We start from the raw sequence: 15,706 nt of genomic DNA on the forward strand, positions 1-15,706 counted from the left end.
AAGTACAGTACTGTACAGTTTGGGGATAACTGTTAAGTTGACAAAATGAGAGTGGCTCTGTTTTGCCAAGTTAACTGTTTCATGGCACGGTGTTAAGTAGCCCTTAGAAAGACTCACAATGGAATTCTGATTATATATTTCTTCCTGATGAGTAATACTTATCCTATTCCACAAGACCAGGCATGAATCTTTTTCATAATCTCATACCTCAAAACTTTAAAATGGCTGTGATCATGACAACATTAATCATTTTTGTTTTAGCATTATAAGAAAAAAATTTCTTTACAGATATTGAGGGTAGTGCAGATAAACTTGCACATGAAGATGAAGACGTTAAAGCTGAGCGTTTACGGATTCAGAATTCTACTGTTGAGCAATTGTGTATTACAGATAAGCTCGTTCTTCAGTAAGTTGAATCTTTAATTTTTAAGTTATTTGAGCTTGTGTTCTTTGCATATCATGTTTCTACGGTTGAAAGTTCATTTTCTTAACAGATTATTTAAAAGTGTTATAATGTGTGCAATTCAGGGAGGTTAAATTCTTTGGAAAAATAATTCAACTACTGTATATCTTTTGTACTTAGGAACTTGTGTAAAACCTACTCAGGAAACTTAATGGCAGTAGATCACCTGAACCTCGGTGTTCCACTAGGAGAATGCTTTGGTCTCCTAGGCATCAATGGAGCAGGAAAGACAACGACATTTAAAATGTTAACAGGAGATTTACAAGTGTCTATAGGAGATGCATATGTCAATGGATACAGTATAAAGTCAGATTTAAAAAAGGTGGGTGTATTGATTTTATACATTTTATTACCATTGAAATATATTTTTTTGTGAAATGATGAATAAATCCATAAAACTGACTATGTAAATTCAAAGTGCAAAGAGATTTTTCTTTGTCTACAGTCATCCAAAAATTATGCATACAAAGCTGCAACAGCATCTGTACCTCCTCGTACAATTTTAATTAATTTTAATATATATATTTTCACTCTACATGGATGTGAACCAAAACTTTCCAACCATAATACAAGCTTCCATTAGGAACTGGAGATTTGAAGTATGCATGGAGTGGATATGATTACTGTATCACCTCTCTCATATTTCCTTCCTAAATGTAACTTCATCCACTTTGCTTTCTTGAGAGTAACATACTGTACTTATGTAGTGTTTCAAAGACACAAGATTTACAAATACTGTGGCATTTACAAAGCATCTGTTCAACAAAATACAAGCTAATGAGGAATATAATAGAATATAAAATTGTGTCTAAAGGCCAAATGCTGGAACCTCTGAGGTCGTTCAGTGCTTAAAATACTGTAATGTTGAAACAATACTTAGGAGAGGGTGGAAAGTAAGATGGGAGAAACAGAATATGAACAGAGGTATTGTAAAAGGAATGAAAGTGGTTGCAGTTATGGGCTGAAGGGATGCTGCAAAGAATATTATGCAATGCCTACAGTGCACCATGTGAGTTGCACTGTGACACTAACCCCCCTATGAAGTATTGTACATACATGGTGATGGTAATTACTCTTATGCTGATTAAATTTAATTAAACGAAACAAACAATTCCTCACAGTGTTTGTAATTTTTCCCTTCTTGGTTACAAAAAAGTTTTTATTTAAAGTACTGAGATTTGGTACTTCTGTTTATCCATGCACTGTTAAAAATATTGTATCATTCAATTATTTTATAATATGGAGTCACTGCAATCTAAATATCAAGTCTGTAGTACTGTATATGAAAAGTCAGTCTAGACTGTAATACATATCGCACTGTATTTTTAACATACACTATTGTATTTTATTATAAAACTATGCCACCTTGCATGCAGTGTCATTAACATATCTTCTCTTCTGTAGGTGCAACAACAAATTGGATATTGCCCGCAGTTTGATGCACTACTAGATCAAATGACAGGGAGAGAAACACTGAGGATGTTTGCACGATTAAGGGGAGTTCCTGAAAAGCAGATTGATGAAGTCATTTCTAGTTTAGCAGACCAGTTGATTGTTACGCAGCATCTAGAAAATTTATGTGGAAATTATAGGTAAGAATTTGATTACAGTATAGAAAATAAAAATTGCATAAATGTCATGATGTATTGCATGGCACCTGCATTACTGTTAAATGTAGGATATCCTCAAATGACACACGTGACCCATGAGCATACAAACACCCAGCTTCATGAGAGAAGTGAAGACAAAATTACAGTATACAGTATTTGTTAGTTCCCCTCAAGAAAGAATTTTTAGCTACAGTTCTGTAGCCCTTAGCTAATACTGTAATGCATAACATATAATCTAGATATTATAGAGTAAATTTCTTAATATAATGCTTGTTCATATCAAAAAGGGAAATACTGTACAGTACGTATTAAAAACACAGTAAGTACAAACAGTGCATCTACAAGTTGAATGCACAAGATTTGAGTTACTTTGTTGTACATCTTATTCTTGACTGACTTATAAACTTTATATTGTTCATTTCAAGGCTTTGTAGGTTCTTGGTGTAATAAATTTTGGTTTATTATCTAAAGAAATATGAGTCAAGTACTGTACTGTAGTGCAATACACTTTACACTAATATTACTTAAGACAAAAAATTGATCAGGTTTATGTTTTTGGATCTTTGTAACTATCTCTCACCTCAGAATTTGTTACTGCCAGATAGAATTTTTACTTTTGTTGGAAAAGAGAAATCTTGCAAAACAAGATATTTATTAATTGGGAATTGGGTGCCGTTTGAAAAATATTTCATGTATTTTGTCCGTTATGTTTGCTGGAGGTAGGGGGTATGCTTTGTTGATTTAGTTCAAAACATAGCCATTATTTTATGGCTTTGATATGTCTTGATAACATTCAACTTTAATTTCTATAATTATTCCTTTTTTTAATTAAAGTGATGATTATCTTGATGGAATTTAAGTGAGCAAGGTTTTTTTTAGTCATGGTAGCCTAAGAACTAGCTTCCCAGATGCCTCTTCATTGTGTATAAGTCCTGGAGGTGATCTTTTAAGTAAGCCATAGTTTGTAAAAAAAAAAAAAACAAAAAAAAAAGTGAAATATGTCAAATCTGGTAGCTTATACACAAAATAGTTCTATTAGATACTTAAGTTTTCTGCAAACCATTCACAGTGGAGGAAACAAACGTAAACTAAGTACAGGCGTAGCTTTGGTTGGAGACCCACCTCTTGTCCTTCTTGATGAGCCTACATCTGGAATGGATCCAGTAGCCAGAAGACTTTTGTGGGATGTTCTAACAAATGTACGAGATGCTGGACGAAGCATTATTTTGACATCTCACAGGTGAGTTGAATTTCAATGTCAGGCATAAACAAATTGCTTGTGAATTCTACAGTAATTTAATGATGCAATATTATACTAATAAGTTTTTCATTTGATATTACTTTTATGTAGGTTTTTTGAAGTTCCCCTGGGAATTGTAACAATTCTCGCCTTTTAAGCTGATACATGCACTTTGATTAAAATTCCTAATAAAATAATCAGGTTATACAAAAATAGAATTCTTAATACCTGATGTTGGAAAAATATAAAACAGCAAAGTTTAACTGTCTTAACTTTTTGGAAGACAGTGCAACAGGCAATAAAATTCCAATGTATGACAAAGTGTGTCAAAATAGTAATTTGGGTTTATCTTGGAAAGATGAAATCGGTCCACCTCTTTCTGTTTAGTTTGGATAGCTTGGGAAAGTACCATTCACTGTATATTATGTAGACTGTAGATGGTACTAGGGGTTCTTCAGGGTATCCCTTCACCCCAACCCTGGCTGTATGTCTTTCTGTCTTTAACTTTTCATCTGTTCCTTTTAGCATTTTCCAACTTGACCATCCAACATCTTTAACTTTACCTTGCTCTACTTTTCATATTCATCTCAGAAAAATCCTTCGAAGAGGCTTACGAGTCTAGAATTGCAATTGACTAGTCTTGTCAAACCAACTGATAATAATATCAGAATCACAGAAGAAGACTAAAACAGCATAAGATTTCAAAAGTTTCGAATGAAGAAAGTTATTGTACTGACATGATTTGAAAAAAATCTGTCTTGAAATTTGCAAAGTCAGAGCATTCCTCTGTTTTTCTTTGATATTAAACTTGTTTCAAAAACAAAGCTTAAAGATGCTTTTAGAAGAGTAGAGCAGTACCACCTTATATTAGGATTGAGGGTACTATGAAGTACAGTTGGAGTATGATCATGGAGTAAATAAACTGCATTTCAATTAAGGTCAGTTTAGAAGAAAGGAGCAAAATAAGGAACATACTATCCTTGAACGAAATAAAGTGCTTGACATTGGAGTACAGAGGCTGTCATGGATCCTACTTTATAAGTACTTCATAAAAGCTACAAGGGCACATTTTTTTTGTTTAACTTTAGTAGGAATATCTTAATTTACTTTGATGAACTTTTAAAGTATTATTCATTTATGTCTTTTAGTATGGAAGAGTGTGAGGCGCTGTGCACGCGGCTTGCTATCATGGTTAATGGAAAATTCTGTTGCCTGGGATCACCTCAGCATCTGAAGAGTAAATTTAGTGAAGGATTTTCTATAATTATCAGGTAATTATTAAAGAATACAGCACTGTACATTATATCTTGCCCTCTTATCATTTTTAAAAGCCATTTTATTGTAAAGTAGTTGTACTGTTTTGTAGTAGAAGTTGCTGTAGTGCAGATAAATGAGGAATTATATAACTTTCTAACACAGTTTTGTTTTTATGTTGTTGAAATAATAATTTTGTAAAATTTCATTTTATCTTCTCATATTATTGCTATGGTTTCAGTCAATCGTACAAAATAAATAATAAAGGTTACTTTGTTCACAGAATATGTAAAATATGGGACATAATTGTGCAATGATAAAGTTTTAATTGGCTTTTTATTCTCAGAGTGCAGATAACAGACGGATTCAGCACTAGAAATGGCCACCTATCGGAAATGCCCCCAGAAATGTTTAAAGTAAAGCATTTCATAGAGTCAACGTTCCCAAGTAAGTGGCAAGTAAAATATTGTAAAAAAAAAAAAAAAAAAAAAAAAAAAAAAAAACTATGTGACACTGGCTTTGGTAACCTGCTGAATATCACTGTCCTCTATGATTACGTACTTTGTAGCCTTTGGTTTTAAGTAGGTGTGCTTTCATAAAAATATTCTGATAGGTCTGCCTCTCCTAGAATACCATTTGACTACAGAGGCATAGTAAACATGTTAACTAATATATCATAGAATTTAATTAACAAGAATTGAGCAAAAGTGAGCCTTAATTGCAACACAACCAAAAATGGTAAAGCAAACAAATAATAATGGTGATAATGATAAAAATGTCTCATTAAAACCAATACAAGAATATTTGTAATTAACACCAACAAAGAATCTTATACCTTGTACTGTGTACTGTATATTGGCACAATGAAAATTAATGGGATAACTAAAAAGTGAAGAAATCAAGTGAAAAGTTGTCTTAAGTAAGTATTGTTATATAATAGCATGATTGAAAAGAAAGGATTCAGGAAACTGAATTTGGATGAAAATGCAAAAAAAAGGCAATTGTGAACAATCTAAGTCTTGCGAAGACTCTGTGCTGTTAATTATTTGACAGACACAAGTAATGTAACAATTAGTCACTGGGGAATGAGGTAATCATACATGGAAGCACAGATCGTTTTCCTTACATTGCATTATAGCATGTTTAGGGTTCATGCAGACACAAATTGGTTATGGTGAAAGTAATGGGTCAGTGATACAACAAGTAAAGGCAGTCCCACGTTTACGACGGGTCCAGCTTACGACGTTCCGAGGTTACGACGCTTTTCAAATATATTCACCAGAAATTATTTCCTGGTTTACGACGCATGTTCCATGGTTGTGATGCCGATCCGACGGAAAAAATAAGGCTCCAAAACAGCAGAATAATGAAAATTTGGAGTTTTTTTCTGAAAAACTCAATAAAAATGCAGTTTACATTGTTTTCAATGCAACGAAAGATTTAAAAGTAAGGTTTTCTTTGGATTTTTTACGTTTTTTGACGACTATTTGGTTTACGATTTTCAGTTTACAACGCGGCGTAAGAACGGAACCCTCGTCATAAACTGGGGACTGCCTGTACTGTATATGACAAGTATATTTCTTTTCTGTGCAGTAAAATTTAATTTCTCAATACTGTATAGTACAGCATAAAAAATTGCATTACACACCTTTTTGTATACTGTACAGTAATCAGGTAAAGTATATGAATACAATAATGAGCATAATTTTTTTCTGTTTTGCAGGAAATCAACTGCGTGAAATGCAGTGGGGCAGATTTGAATATTTTGTCCCATCAGAAGGCTTAACATGGTCCTATGTTTTTGGAATGCTAGAAAGAAATCGCCAAGAGTTAGGTATTGATGATTATTCTGTCACCCAAACTACGCTTGAGAGGGTAAGTACACAAACAAAATTACATCTTTGCTGTAAATTAATGATTAAAACAATATTAGAAAAATATTATGCTGTGCAATGCAAATCTATGTTACAATATATGGTATACAGTAATGATGTTTTGCACAGCAAAGCTATATGCACTTAGAAAGAGTTAGTAGATTTGAACATGGGGAGTGGAACAGTTTGTCAGATGAGTGGTGGACAAGGAAGCAGCTGGAAAAAGACCAGTAGGAGACCCAAGAAAATTATGAAGAAGGAGCATATATGAAGGTTTAAACGAGATGAAAATTGAGGCAGAAAGTGCACAAGGCAGAAAACTGAGAGAACTCATATGTCTAATTTGTAAGGGGAAATTCAAATTAAAAACAAAAGCAATGATTATCATCATAGTGGTCTTCTTTCAGGAGAATTATTTCTCAACATAAGGCTCTAGCCTCATTCTAAAGTCAGAAGAAGAAATTATGGATAATTATAATGGATAATGGATAAATCTCCTGCTCCCTCAAACTTCTCCACACTTCCTGTTTAGGTACTCTTACCACATGCTTTTTATAGGATGATAAATAACATATGAAGAGCCCTTTGTTTCTCTCTGTACTTGTCCATTACCTGGCTACTTGGCATAAGGAGGATATTCTATCAACTGTACCCATCCATTTCATAAAGCCTAGTTACTGACTTCCAATCTTGATCTCATATCCAAGTCTTCTATCGATAATTCTTCCAAATACTTTCAGGTATGGGCTATTAATATAGTACTCGCAAATTTCCACATTTCTTCCCTCTTTTAAAATCAGTATCAGTCTGCTCTTTCCATTTTTCCGAGAACAGAACAGAATACAGAATTTATGCCAAAAGCCAATTAGCTATGAGGTCATTCAGCGCTGAAACAGAAATTGGCAGTAAATAGATTTGAAAGGTGTAGCAGGAGGAAAACCTTGTAGTTGTACTGTGAAACAATTGTTAGGAGAGGGTGGACAGTAAGATGGAAGAAAGAATATGATTGGAGGTAAAGGAAAAGAAATGAAAGGGGTTGCAGGTAGGGGCCAAAGGGACTCTGCAAAGAATCTTAAGTAATGCCTATAGTGCACCTTGTGAGGAGGACTGATGGCACTACTCCCCTAATGGGTACATTTTTTTTCTGAGGTAATTTCCCTTTCTTCATTAGCTTCTGCAGCACTGTAAAGTATATCATCCAAATGACACATGAATAATCAGCTTCCAAAATCATTGCAACACGGTACAACCGACAGTAACAAAAATAAATGTCTTTAGCAGTTGCGAATTTCAGTCATGGCCCAGAAAAGGAATGTCCGTCATGGATCAAATTTGCCTTCATGATATCTTTCTGACCTTGTGCAAGCACCATTACAAAACCTCTTGTCCTTAGCAAGATTCATCAATCTTTCATGCATTGCAAAATTATGCATCAAAAAAAGTTTATTTGACCTCTGTGTTCCTTTGATCTAGTTCAAATGTCAGACTTTCTGATCCTAAGTAATCCATATACGTACACAGTGTGAGATCTTACAGCCATTACATTTCAGAGTTATGATATGGCCAAGAATTCCTTCTACACCTCCCCAAGCCCTTGGCCTTTTCCAAATATCCTTTGCTCAGGATCATGACACACCCTCTCCTAAGAGATTATGCAAAGATTTTTTCTTATTGGAGTCTTTTTGGCCCTTGACAAAGAGTGACCTGGGATGTTAGCCAAGGAATATCCTATAGGACCACAAATTTGACCACGTATTTTTAGTTGTCTGAACTTTTTGTACTTGTTCATTAGTAGGCATCCAGTGTGTTTATCAGAAGGAAATACTTCCAACTTAGAGGTTAAGTGGGATACTGTGCCAAAAGTGACTGTATCTGCACTCAAAAGTTTCATATGTTGTTATTATGATGTTATACAGGAATGCTGCTTTACTATTACACAAACAGGTGGTTATAGACATAGTAAAGTCAAGGAAGTTACTCACAGGTAACTCACAAAGCCAGAAGAGCTTTTAACCTGAACAAAAATAAATTAAAAAGATTCCAAAGTAGGGACTCATGGAATTATATGCTTTAAGTACCTAAAAATAAGTCTACTGTAATGTATATCTAATTTCTCATGGTTATTTGTTTAAAGCAAGTCTGGAGATAGCCTATATAATTTAGATTTGCAACTGATTTCTCCTCTTGGGTCTTCAGAAAAATAATTTACTGCATAGATATTTTGTAATCACAATAAATTTCATAATTCCATGGCAAAAATGATTGATAATACTGTGTATATCTCAAATGTATTTTACATTATATTTTCTCCTTGCAGGTTTTCTTGTCATTTACCAGAGGACAGAGACCCGAACAAGATGGTACTTGATAAAAAATTCTGTGATAACTATAATCAACATTAAGAATTTAGTATTTTATTGTATTTTTGAGGTACTGTAGTGTAAGCTGTATATTCTTTGAAAATCTTGCTATAAGCCTAGGGATTTTGCTGCTACAGCAATTTCAAACCCTGCAAACTTTATATGTTCTAACTGCAGGCTAAACTGGTATAGAAATCGGAAGAACATTAAAATTATATAGGCCTAATTCTACCTTTAGCTAACAGCATTTAGTCAGAAAATCATTATTTAGTACAATATATCATATATACATGCTCAGCAAATTGCTTTAACAACTTATGGGTAGCATGTAGATACGCTTGTCTTGGTACTGCAAGAACATTCAACATACAGTATGAAATTTTATACTTTTTGATTGTAACTTGGTAGTTAAATCCAATTCTAATATATTGATTTCTAATGTTAGTGTCATACTGTTGCACTGAAACTGCTACTCATCTTTCTCTTAGTCCTTCATGCTACATTATATGAGATCGATAATATTCATCCAGGTTATTCATAATCCACAATAATGTTATTTTTATAAGAACTTGTTAATTGTTTGCATAAGTGAGTTTTTCATAGATACTTTTTCAATACTGTGGAACACTCCAAATGTCATGTCAGCACAGTGATAAAGGAGTTCTAAAATCTACTTCTGTATATTTTTTACTCTAAACCCAGCATTCATACATAGCCTACAATCATGGCCTTTGACTGTCCTAGCCACTGTAATCTTTTGTCAAACGGACATGACCAAATTTAGTGGTATGCAGCATTTGTGCTGTCTGGATCCTCAAGTGGCCAACGAACACATGCTTCACTTCTCGTGTGTCTGCAAACTGTTGACAGCTTGTCAGAAACTCCCAGACTGTGTTTTCATACTACAGGGTTAACATGCTTTTGTCATCTCAACCTTACACACCCTTTTTTACATCATTCAGTGCTTCCAACTTTATTTACTGACTGAATTAACTCTGACTACTCCTATACAGAAGTACTATAGAATTACAGTAATTTAACAATTACTGTAATTGACCATGATGCTCTTGTTAAAGTCTGTGTCCTAAGTCACTGACTTTTGGTTGCAAGTACAAGTTGTAAGCACAGTAATTATCTTTTGTAATTTTTGGAACAATACTCTGTTACAGATATTTACAGTACATAGTTTCAGTGTTTTGTTTACTTTGTAATTATTTTTAATATTCATTTGTTTTCTGGGTACCAATATAATTAGGTTTAGTGAAATGAGTCGTTAAGTTCTTAATGCACCAAAGTTAGTTGTTGTCTCACCTTTAATTAACTTGGGTGATATATATAATATTAGTATAAGTTCATATGTACAATTTTGGTACAAAGGGTGAATTGGCTGGAATTTTTTCTTATTTGTACTGTGTGATTAACTTTTATATTTATTTGTACAGTATTTTATACGCATTCCTTACACAAGTCTAGTGTGTGGCTTCATTACCTTATAAAGGTAATTAATGTGTATATTTTTTTAAGTCTTTAACTGTATAACAGTATTTCCTTACAAGATGTATTTTTGCATTATATTCTATTTGAATTATCCATAATCTATGAAGTATTATATCTTGCGTATTATACAGCTTGTTTCTTATTACAAAAGAATTGTAATTATTTACCTTATTTTTTGTGTTGCCAGAAATGCATTATGTAATCCAATCATCAGTCATCCTAAACATTTTTGTTAGCTTTTCCCATTGTGAGGTTAGAGGTGCAAAAAGATCTTTCCACTCTCCTCTGTTGCGTGCATTATCTTCTGGAACTTCCCTTGGGTCTAGGTCTTCATCTCCCCTTTTTTCCCATGATTTCCAGGGCCTTTCTACAGTCTTCATCCGGCTACAGTACTTCCATAATTGCTGTTCTTCTAACTAAGTGCTCTTCACTCCCTTTTTCATCAACTGTCCAGACCATCTCAGTTTTAGAGATCTCAGTCTGTTTATCAATCAATGGACACTACCTTTATAGTATTGTACACTGTTCATAAGACAATGGCTTTGAATCTTCACATTCTACAGTCAACCCCTTTTAAAATCTTAATTTTCTCTGTCAGTGCCCATGTTTCCATGGTATACAGTACTACAGGCCTTGTGTAACTCTCTAGTAATGTGATAAAGTACAGTATTTGTATTAATAGTTGTCAAGATACCTTTTTACATTTTACTCAGACTGTAGCTGCTTTTTTTCTTACTGTCCTCCAAGTCACTGTTCACAGTCCAGTGTGTCCCAAAGGTAAGAAAAAATACTCCCTCCTCTAAGGCCTGTCCATCTACCACAACGTGGTTTTCCATGTCCCTCTAATTCCCATTTGCTCATGTCATATATTTTAAGCAGTGAAAATCCCTTACTCCAATAATTATAACAGATTTGTGATTTCTCATGGTATTCTGTTATTACAAGGAGGTCTTGTTGATTTCTTTTGATGGAAATGTAAAAATACTGGGAATGATTTGTAAATTTATTCCTCTATAGTCTTTATGTAGGCTGGAAATATTTTTACAGTTGAGGGCTAAATAACAAAAGTCACTCTATTATGGAAGTAATGTTACAGTTGTTAGATATTACACATAACAGTATATACCAATAGCTGAACAAGTCATTACCACAAAATGATTTTACTGGAGATAAAAACCAGATGGCATTTTTACCACAGAAGGGCAGCATAACCCAAAAAAAGGTTATGGCAGCAGAACTTATGGCCAACCCAACAAGTGATGGCCAAACAACTTTGTGTACAATCTTGCCTTTCCAACACAATGGTGGACATTATTAAGATCATATAGCAGAAGATGGAAGGCAAATGCTCTTCCAAGGACATGAGCTGAATGTTGCTCCACCTTTCTTTAATCTTCTAGAACTGAGGTTGCAGACGATATAAATTATTTAGTGCTTATCCACTCAGGAAATCATTTAACTTCAGGGGTATAAGCTTTGTCAAATATGCCTCTTCTGATTCTTTTGTAGCCAGCAGGTATAATACCACCAAGCATTTCTTACAAGAATTCCTAGACTTGTCCACCTACCAGGAATAAATCTTTAGAGCTACCAGTTCAATGCTGTCAGGTGGAACAAAATTGGAGAAGGATACTGCAGTATCTCCTTTACATTCCCATGGTCCTTTATCTTCTTGCAACTGTGATCTGCAAGACGTGTGATCCAGCTATGATGGACTTTTCTGACCTCCTGTCTTCTGACCACAGGGATCTTTACATAGCAAATATTCTAGAGACATCCTGTTTCAAAAAGACTAGTCTGAAGTCTTGCAAGTAAATTAGAATCAACAGCAGCCAGGGTAGCAATGAGAAATCTGAAAAGATCTATAGTCCTTCTACATGTCATCAAGAAGGTGCCAGCCAAGACTGCACAGATTTTCAGGTCTGCAGAAGACCCCAAGATGCTCTGGTAGGTATTTATTCCCTTCTACCCACAATGAGGGGTAGAAGGGCTGTGGATGATTCAGTATAAGATTTCTACAAGAGGTAAGCCAAACTTACCTGAAAAAGACTTCTCTCTTGTTCTAAAATGTCTCTTTAAGGCCTCAACAAACCTATGCAGGATCCTCCTTAGGGGATCTAACATTTAAGATATTTTTTTTTATGGCTTTTGCATATTCAAATAAAATGAGAGGGCTAAGGTCTAGACTTTTATAAGACTCTTTTGTAATCAACTTTATCACAAAGACAGACCTCAGGACACCACAGCTCCTTTTGTTATTCCTTTGCTCATTGCCTAAAATTCCAGTGAAGATGATCTCTTTATATAGTACGAGCAGTCAGCATTTATCTCAGAATGACCACAGGAGACCAGATTGTACATTCATGGGTCATACCAGGAAAGATAATTAGAAAAACTGAGTTGTATTGGCTCTGGCAAATTATTCTCAAATTTTGGGTGATGAAGTAAAGCAGGTAAGAGTTCTGAGTAATTAGATCAGTGCCCTCTCAATGTCTTTAGCTTTTAAATGCAAGCTGGCTGTGAAAGCTATTTTAAGTGCAAATACCTGGAGATGCCGGTCAGCCTTCGCAAATTTTTTATTGCAAAGATGTAACATATAAATTGATGAATACAGTATATACAGTATTCACTGGGACCAGTAGCAGCTGCAAAGAAGGTTGTTTCTAACTCTGTCCTCACCCCCTTCCTTTATGGTATCCTTGAGTTTCAAGCTACAAGCAGCCACACCTCTTTTCTTGGTAAGGTCCAACATTTTATGAATATGAATCAACTGCCACCTGCATATTTATACTTCACTGGTGTTCTTTTTTCTCTAATAGATACCCCTCACTGCTGCTAAAGCTTTCCACAAGAACTCTTCAACACTGACCCCATATGTATTTCTCAGTAGTCTGGGGATTTGGAATCTCAAACCTCGCTGATAATGACTATTCAGGCTACAGTATACAGTATATGAATGATGGGTTTGTAGTAAAACAAATGAAATTTTGTATAAACATTGATTTTTATACAAACTCATCATTCATGTAATCAGTTTCCCTCCTAGTTCAGTTGAACTTTTGCTGCTGCTTATCGAGACAACACACGAAATGCAACAGGAAATTGACGAGTAGGCTATGTAGTGCGTATGCTGGGCCACAGCTAATCTTCTCCTGTCTGTTAGCCAAAGACTGTAGTATCTGGGACATCTAAAGGCCAAGAACGTGGGCTATATATTAATGATGGGCTGTACAAAAATAGATCTTGTTTTACACAAAATTTTATTTTTTAGGTAACTGATTCTGAACAAGATATTTGAAAAACTTTAGATTTTAGAATTGCTTTATCAATGTATTATTGCAAATTAGTTTTGAAACTACTCACATTTTTAGATTACCATAAGGCTCTCCTGAAAAATTTGTACTTAAATGAGGGTAAAACTGAAACGAGATAAAGTTACAGGAGTTGGACAGCTAAGTAGAGGAGACTAATGTCCCATATAAGGTATACTGTAGGGGGCATTTACTACTGTGGAACAGTATTGAAAAAGTATCCATGAAAAACCTAGTCATGCAAACATTACATGACTAGGTTTTTTCATAGATATATATTTTTTCAAATAATGTCATGTCTTATTATACTTGCAATAAGATACAGAGAAATTACAATTTACAGTACAGTATACTTTAATGTTTGTATTCTGTGTTTATATGTCTATCTACATAAACATACACATGCACACACACACATACATATTTCAGTTATATCTGAAAGAACACAAGTTGTTTTTTGAAGTCTCATAGCATTTTTATCTCATAGTAATAGTTTATTTAGTAGAGAACATGTTAGGCAGTTGGAAGTGCCAAAATTACATGACACCATTTTGTATACAAAAAGTGTTTCCTTTTTGTATGAATTATGGTGCCTTGTATAATAAATTTTATGTTGAAAAAGAACACTTGAAAATAATAACAGAGAGAGAGAGAGAGAGAGAGAGAGAGAGAGAGAGAGAGAGAGAGAGAGAGAGAGAGAGAGAGAGAGAGAGAGAGAGAGAGAGAGAGATGGGGTGTGGTTATATATAAAGTTTTTCCTCTCAACATATATATGCTGGGGTATTTCTATTTTCTGATGAGTATAATTTATAAGAATTATAATTTTATATTTCCTGAAAGTAAAATTGTAACATTAGAATATATTAATATATTTTGTATTGACACAGCATCATCTTTGTTAACTTTAAAATGTCCAGAACTATTCTGTACTATGTTATACTGAATGTTGTAACTACTTATTTGAGAGAGAAAATGCAAATCCTCAAATACTTTGTTACAACACCTTCAAAACAATTTGGTATCCATGACTAATTTGATATATATTTCTTGTTTCCTGCATTTTCAGAATGTGGTTATATAATTATATTATTCCCTACGTCATGTAGAGACTAAAGATAATCTGGGTACAGTAATTTTCCAAACCTTTAGAAAAATCACATCTGAATTTCCATAAACAGCAAATCTTGATAACAACTGGTACTCTGTTGATCTCCTACATACTGATACAAATGATTACAGTAATGAATATCTTGATTTAATAATGTGTTTTGTATTGTTGACCAGATTTTGTTTTCTAATCCACCTTCACACGATTGGCAGGCCATTTTTCGGGCAGTGGGTATTTTATACCCAAACACTGTTTAACATGGGGGAATACCCTATAATGACTAACCATTTGATTTGCAAATTTGGTATACTGTATTTAGTTAGATTTTAGGTCACTATATTTTGGAACATTGAAGTGATTTCTGCTGAAGAATGGAAGCTACTGGTATAACTTACAGTCAGTCCAAAATTTTCTAAGGTCATTTTTAAATTTAAAAGTTATTTTTGGCCATTCTTTAGCTATATACTGTAATTATTGTCACATAACTTGGGATTCAGTAAACTCCAAGGTTTGAAATTACAGGTAATTACTTTCTTCCAACCACAAAACTTATGTAGCTAGTGTAATTTGAGAATGAACAATTATTTCAACCTTTCTTAGCACAACTATTTCAACAGTCTGTTTCACAAGGGTTTAGTTTTGTCACAGAGAATAAAATGACAACACCAATTGGAGGGAAAGCTCTTGGAATCTCATGGTTGCCACTGAGGGCTGTATCCCCTAAGAATGTAATGAATGATCGTAGTGTGAACTTTAGGCCTGAGTGACAAGAGGAGCATGAGTGATAATGTTAAACCTTGAAGGATATATAACTGACAATTCTTCTTGAATGGAAGACAATTAACAAATGACCATATACAGAAAAAGAAGTTGTACAAGATATTTTGTCTATTCCTTATTACTAAATAATGACTCTTTGTGTTATCAATAACTTTTGAATAAAAAATTAAAACTTGACCCATAAATTCCCTCTTCATCATATTAGTTGC

The 15,706-nt window shown here is 34.0% G+C and overlaps 2 protein-coding genes across 6 annotated transcripts in view; one reads left to right on the forward strand and one right to left on the reverse strand.

Moving 5' to 3' along the window:
* Window positions 1–10,448, forward strand: part of LOC136825721 (phospholipid-transporting ATPase ABCA3-like) — a 135,304-nt gene extending 124,856 nt beyond the window's left edge. For all 5 annotated transcript variants that reach the window (XM_067082516.1, XM_067082514.1, XM_067082517.1 and 2 more), the window contains exons 29-36: window positions 289–406; window positions 584–785; window positions 1,868–2,055; window positions 3,143–3,313; window positions 4,462–4,584; window positions 4,914–5,014; window positions 6,291–6,442; window positions 8,759–10,448. In XM_067082516.1, the coding sequence (XP_066938617.1) occupies window positions 289–406; window positions 584–785; window positions 1,868–2,055; window positions 3,143–3,313; window positions 4,462–4,584; window positions 4,914–5,014; window positions 6,291–6,442; window positions 8,759–8,809 (1,106 nt within the window). In that variant the 3' untranslated portion in view covers window positions 8,810–10,448. The remainder of the gene's footprint in view (window positions 1–288; window positions 407–583; window positions 786–1,867; window positions 2,056–3,142; window positions 3,314–4,461; window positions 4,585–4,913; window positions 5,015–6,290; window positions 6,443–8,758) is intronic.
* LOC136825730 (mitochondrial import inner membrane translocase subunit Tim21) overlaps window positions 1–15,706 on the reverse strand; it is a 188,641-nt gene that overhangs the window by 163,469 nt on the left and 9,466 nt on the right. The window lies entirely within an intron of this gene.

This window comes from Macrobrachium rosenbergii, chromosome 39 (assembly GCF_040412425.1).
Source record: "Macrobrachium rosenbergii isolate ZJJX-2024 chromosome 39, ASM4041242v1, whole genome shotgun sequence".
NCBI classification, from domain to species: domain Eukaryota; kingdom Metazoa; phylum Arthropoda; class Malacostraca; order Decapoda; family Palaemonidae; genus Macrobrachium; species Macrobrachium rosenbergii.